Source organism: Terrapene carolina, unplaced genomic scaffold, assembly GCF_002925995.2.
Source record: "Terrapene carolina triunguis isolate 2854851 unplaced genomic scaffold, T_m_triunguis-2.0 Scaffold30430, whole genome shotgun sequence".
NCBI lineage: Eukaryota > Metazoa > Chordata > Testudines > Emydidae > Terrapene > Terrapene triunguis.
In genome coordinates, this window is record NW_020694781.1 from 3,837 (window position 1) to 8,527 (window position 4,691).

The 4,691-nt window shown below is 54.3% G+C and overlaps 1 protein-coding gene across 1 annotated transcript; it reads right to left on the reverse strand.

Moving 5' to 3' along the window:
• Positions 1-2,162: 2,162 nt before the first annotated feature.
• LOC112124800 (zinc finger protein 408-like) lies at positions 2,163-4,123 on the reverse strand (the record flags this gene model as incomplete). The annotated part of the gene is made up of 1 exon (XM_024223272.3): positions 2,163-4,123. A coding segment is annotated over one exon (1,961 nt), but the record flags the coding sequence as incomplete, so codon positions are not given.
• Positions 4,124-4,691: the final 568 nt, after the last annotated feature.

A 4,691-nucleotide genomic window follows, 5' to 3' on the forward strand; every position in this document is an offset into this window, starting at 1 on the left:
TGGTTAAAATTGATTCACTAGCTGCTTGTTTGCGCTCCTTGCCTTCACCACAGAGCAGCACTGCCAGGGGCAGCTCTAGGCACCAACAAAGCAAGCAGGTGCTTGGGGCAGCCCATTTGCAGGGGTGGCAGGGATCCAGCATGGGAGCTGAGAACCAATAGGGGGCCCTGGGAGCTGTAGTTCCTTGGTTAGCTCCCTGCCTATAGAGCCAGCCCTGGAGCAGGGAAAGAACTACATTTCTCAGCATTCCCTTGGCTGCTACCAACAGGAAAGGGAGGTGGAGGGAGTGAGGTAGCTGAAACCTCATGCTGCAGCTTGCTGTGAATGGAGAGCTCACTGCTAGAGCGGGGTGGCCCTGGGAACGGGGAACAAGTGTGCCCAAGGAGTAGAAGGCTTTGGCCCAGCTATCCCCTTCTGAAGACATCCCCAGACTGGATTAGGGATACTGCTGTGACCTCACCTTGCAGCCCCCAAAGAAAGAATTGGGTGGACTAAATGGACAGTGCCCCTCTCTATCTGAAGCCTAGCAAGGGAGGTACGTGGATCCCACTAGAATTTAAAATGAAAAGTAAGGGAGGGGAGGCTCTGGGCCGGGGCAGCTTTAGATACAGAACCAGGCACGTAGGAGGATTTCCACGTCTGAGCCATGGAAGCAGAAAATGATTTTTCCTTTCCAGATTTAGCTAATATTCAGAAAGGGAATCTAGCACCTGCCCTCCAGATTTGAACACCTCAACATTCAGGAGTGCTCAAGCTCAATTCGGGCAGCTATTACTTCATTTTTCCCAAATCAAATATACTGATCCACTGTAACTTGCTGTAGAAAAAGTAGGATAAAATTGAGCAAGAAATGCTTCCCAGTGGTTATTAGGACTGGAATTGCTATTTTCAACAGCCATTGCCATTTTTTTTTGTTTAGTTTTATTTGTTTAAAAGGAAGACAGTGATATTGCATTGGCAAATTCCCCATAGAAACAAAGAGTGGAACAAAAGAATAATAGAGGCACCTTAACTTTTCCTCATTTATGGAGGACAGTCTTATAATATGCTTCCAGATATCCTCCAATCACACAAGCTGAAAATTGTTCCACTTTACTAGAGTTCTGTAATCATATGGGAACCAATTCTGTCTGTGTTCTGTGCACATCTAAAATTCCTGCTCAATGACCCACCCTGGGAGCGAGTTACCAGTGACCCAGGGCTGGGGCGGAAGGAGGGTACAGTTGGCAGGGGACAGCCCAGGGCTGGGGCGGCAGGGGGTGCAGGTGGAAGGGGGAGAGCCCAGGCCTGAGGCGGCAGGAGGTGTGTGTGTGTGTAGGGCACTGGTGGGGGGGAAGAGGGGAGCCCAGAGCTGGGGCAGAAAGGGGTGCAGGTGGAGGGGGAAGAGCCCAAGGCTGGTGCGGCGGGGGGAGAGCCCAGAGCTGGTGCGGCGGGGTTGTGGGGGGGGGGGGGAGAGCTGGGGCGGCAGGGGGTAGCCGCCAAACATTTTTTTGCTTGGGGCGGCAAAAAACCTAGAGCCAGCCCTGAGCACTGCAGAGCAATGGTGCTCATTTAACCCTTAAGCAGTCTGGGGACAGGACAGCAATGGCACTGTCTTTTGCATTAGTTATAAGTGGGATTTCCTCTGAAATGAGTTTCTCACCCCATCAGCCAGTGTTTTCCTTTCACCAGGCCCAGCACACGCTACCTATAGATTTCCAGCAGAGAGGGGCAGCTGCCAGAGTCCTGGGTTAGTGATATTTAGGGCTTGTCTATACTTAAAACACTGCAGTAGTGCAGCTGTGCTGCTGTAGCTCTTCAGTGAAGACACTAATTATGCCGATGGTAGGGGTTCTCCCATTAATGTAGGTAATCCACCTCCCTGAGAGACGGTAGCTAAGTCAACAGGAGAATTCTCCCATCAACCTAGCGCTGACTATGCCGGATTTTTCACATCCCTGAGTGACATAGTTACACCAACCTAATTTCCTAGTGTAGACCAGGCCTTATGTCACGCCCTCCTGATCTCTCCACGAACAGGTGTGAAGCACTGCTGGCCACTCATCCTGCTTGGTAGGGCCTGGTCTCCCAGCAACACAGACAACACACACAAGTTAGAAAATAGATTTTATATTCTGTATAGCTGTAGAGAAGTCAAACAGGGGTTGGGAAGAGGCTGGGTGTCAGGTCCCCGTCTCTACCTCCACCACCTCGGCTACAGCACCGAAACCTACGCCCTCCTGGATGATGACCACGTCACTGGGGGAGCCTTCATCCTGCATGATGATACATTTGTGTTCGTGCTCAGAGATTGTGATCTCAATGATGTCATTGTTCGTTTCCAGGTGCCCAGCAGGGGCTGCGCTGCCCAGCACCCTGCGCACCCCAGACTCGGGGGGGCTGCCTGGGGGCTGGTAAGTGGCAATGTAATGCCCATTGGCAGTTATCATAAGCTCTGCCTCATTTATTGGTGCTTGCATCTCCACTGACTGCACCATGAGCACTGTAGGCTCCCCAGTACCCGTCTCCTGAGGGACCTTCCTCTTGAGCCTCTTCCTTGCAGCCTTTGGCATGTCCATGCCCAGCAAGACAGCAGCCTCCACCAGCTTAATGGAGTCTCTGGCCCCCTTGTGGGTGACCTTGTGGCGCTTGAGGCTCTGCAGAAGGGTATAGCCCATGCCACAGACATCACACTTGTAAGGCATGTCCTCCAGGTGGGATTTCTGGTGCCGGCGCAGCTTGGTGGCCAGTGTGTATGCCTTGCCACACTGCTCGCACTTGAAAGGGCGCTCGCCGGTATGGAGGCGCTCATGGGCCCGCAGCGTGTGGGGGTCCTTCAGCGCCTTGCCACATACCGTGCACAGGTGGGCCTCCCCAGTGTGGGAGATGAGGTGCCGCCGCAGCTCTGGCAGCTGGGGGAAGGCGTCCCCACAGAAGCGACACTTGTAGGGCTTCTCGCCGGTGTGGAGCCGCAGGTGGCCGCGCAGGTTGCCCTGCTGCCGGAAGTCCTTGCCACAGTAGGGGCAGATGTAGGGCTTCTCCCCAGTGTGCAGGCGCATGTGGTTGCGCAGGGAGCCAGGGTTGGCCAGGTAACGCTCACAGATGGCACACTTGCATACCTTGGGGTTGGCTAGGTTGAGCTCCTTCATGAGGTGGATCTTCCTGTGGATGCGGAGGGAGGGCCGGCGGGCGAATGTCTTGCCGCACTCCTCACAGGCAAAGGGCCGCTCGCCCGTGTGCAGCACCTCGTGCTCCCTCAGGTCCCGCTTAGTGCCATAGGCCTTGTCACACTGCTTGCAGTGGAAGGGGCGCACACCCCGATGGAAGAGCACGTGGGCCTTGAAGCTCTCCTCAGAGCTGTAGCTCTTGCCACATTCAGTGCACAGGAAAGGCTTGTAGCCAGTGTGGGTGAACCTGTGTTTCTTGAGGTGGCAGAGCTGGAGGAAGGCCTTGCCGCACTCCCCACAGCGATACCTGCGCTCACCAGCCTCATCCCCATGTGGCAGGGACTTCTGCTGAGATACACCCAGGCTCCCAGAAGGCCCCTCCTCCAGTGCAATACTGACCTCCACTTCTGGGTACTTGTCCAGCTCATCAGGACCATCAGACAGGCCCTTCTTCCTTTGCACCAGGGGCTCTAGTTTGGAATGGCCTTTGGAAACCTGCCCTACTTTCTTGCGTGTCTCTGCACCACCTCCCTCGGAAGTGCTTGGCCTCTTGGCCTCCTGCCCAGACACCCTAGCATTGCACTCCTGCAGGCACTGGCCGGTCAGTGCATGCACCTTGCGCGGCTTCCCAGCCAAGCGAGCGCTGAGTCGAACCCCGTTCGGGGGAGACAACGGCAGATGGAGCTTCCCACGACATGCCTCTTTTGGCTCCTCATCTGCTCTCTCAGCCTTGGGTTGGGGGTCCATCTCCTTGACTGAGTCCTCTTTGCATCTGCTGTTAGCCTTAGCTGCTGTGGTGCTCTCATGGTGCTGGTTCTCTTTCCTCTGCACCTTGGTTTCCCCAGACTCATGTCCAGGAGTCATGCTTTCCTCCTCCTTCCTGCTGTTGTCTTGCAGCCTGTGAGAACGTTTGGCTGGCTGCCTCCTGCCTTCGGCTCTAGTTTCATTCTCCATCACCTTGGAGTTATCAGGATCCCCTGCACAGACACACAACAGGGGGAAAATCAACACTGGCTATTGGAAGACAACCGGCTTGTGCTGTCTGGAACAGAGAAAATGGAGGAACTCAGAGACAGACACTCCACCCTACCCAGGAACATCAAGCATCTGGCTCCTAGATGCCTCTCTCCAAACAGGGGAGGGATTTCAACCCCAGCACATCCAGGCAGGACTTTGGGGAGCTGTGTCATGGCTGGTAAGGCTAGGAACTGCAACATTCTCCATTCTGCATTGCCACTTCCTGAAGCGATGTAGGGTCAGGGTGTCAGTCACAGGGCCCAGGGGGCTGCAGGGCCAGAGTGTTGGCCATTGAGTCCCAGCTGCTAGTATGTCTTCTGGACTCCTCAAAAATGGATAGTTCTACACAAACACTAACCACAAGGGGACATTCAGAACAGGAGGAGGAGAATGCAGCTGTGATTAGAGCCATGAAGAGTCACTTCTGTGTGATATAAAAACAACAAGGAGTCTGGTGGCACCTTAAAGACTAACAGATTTATTTGGGCATAAGCTTTCGTGGGTAAAAACCTCACTTCTTCAGATGCA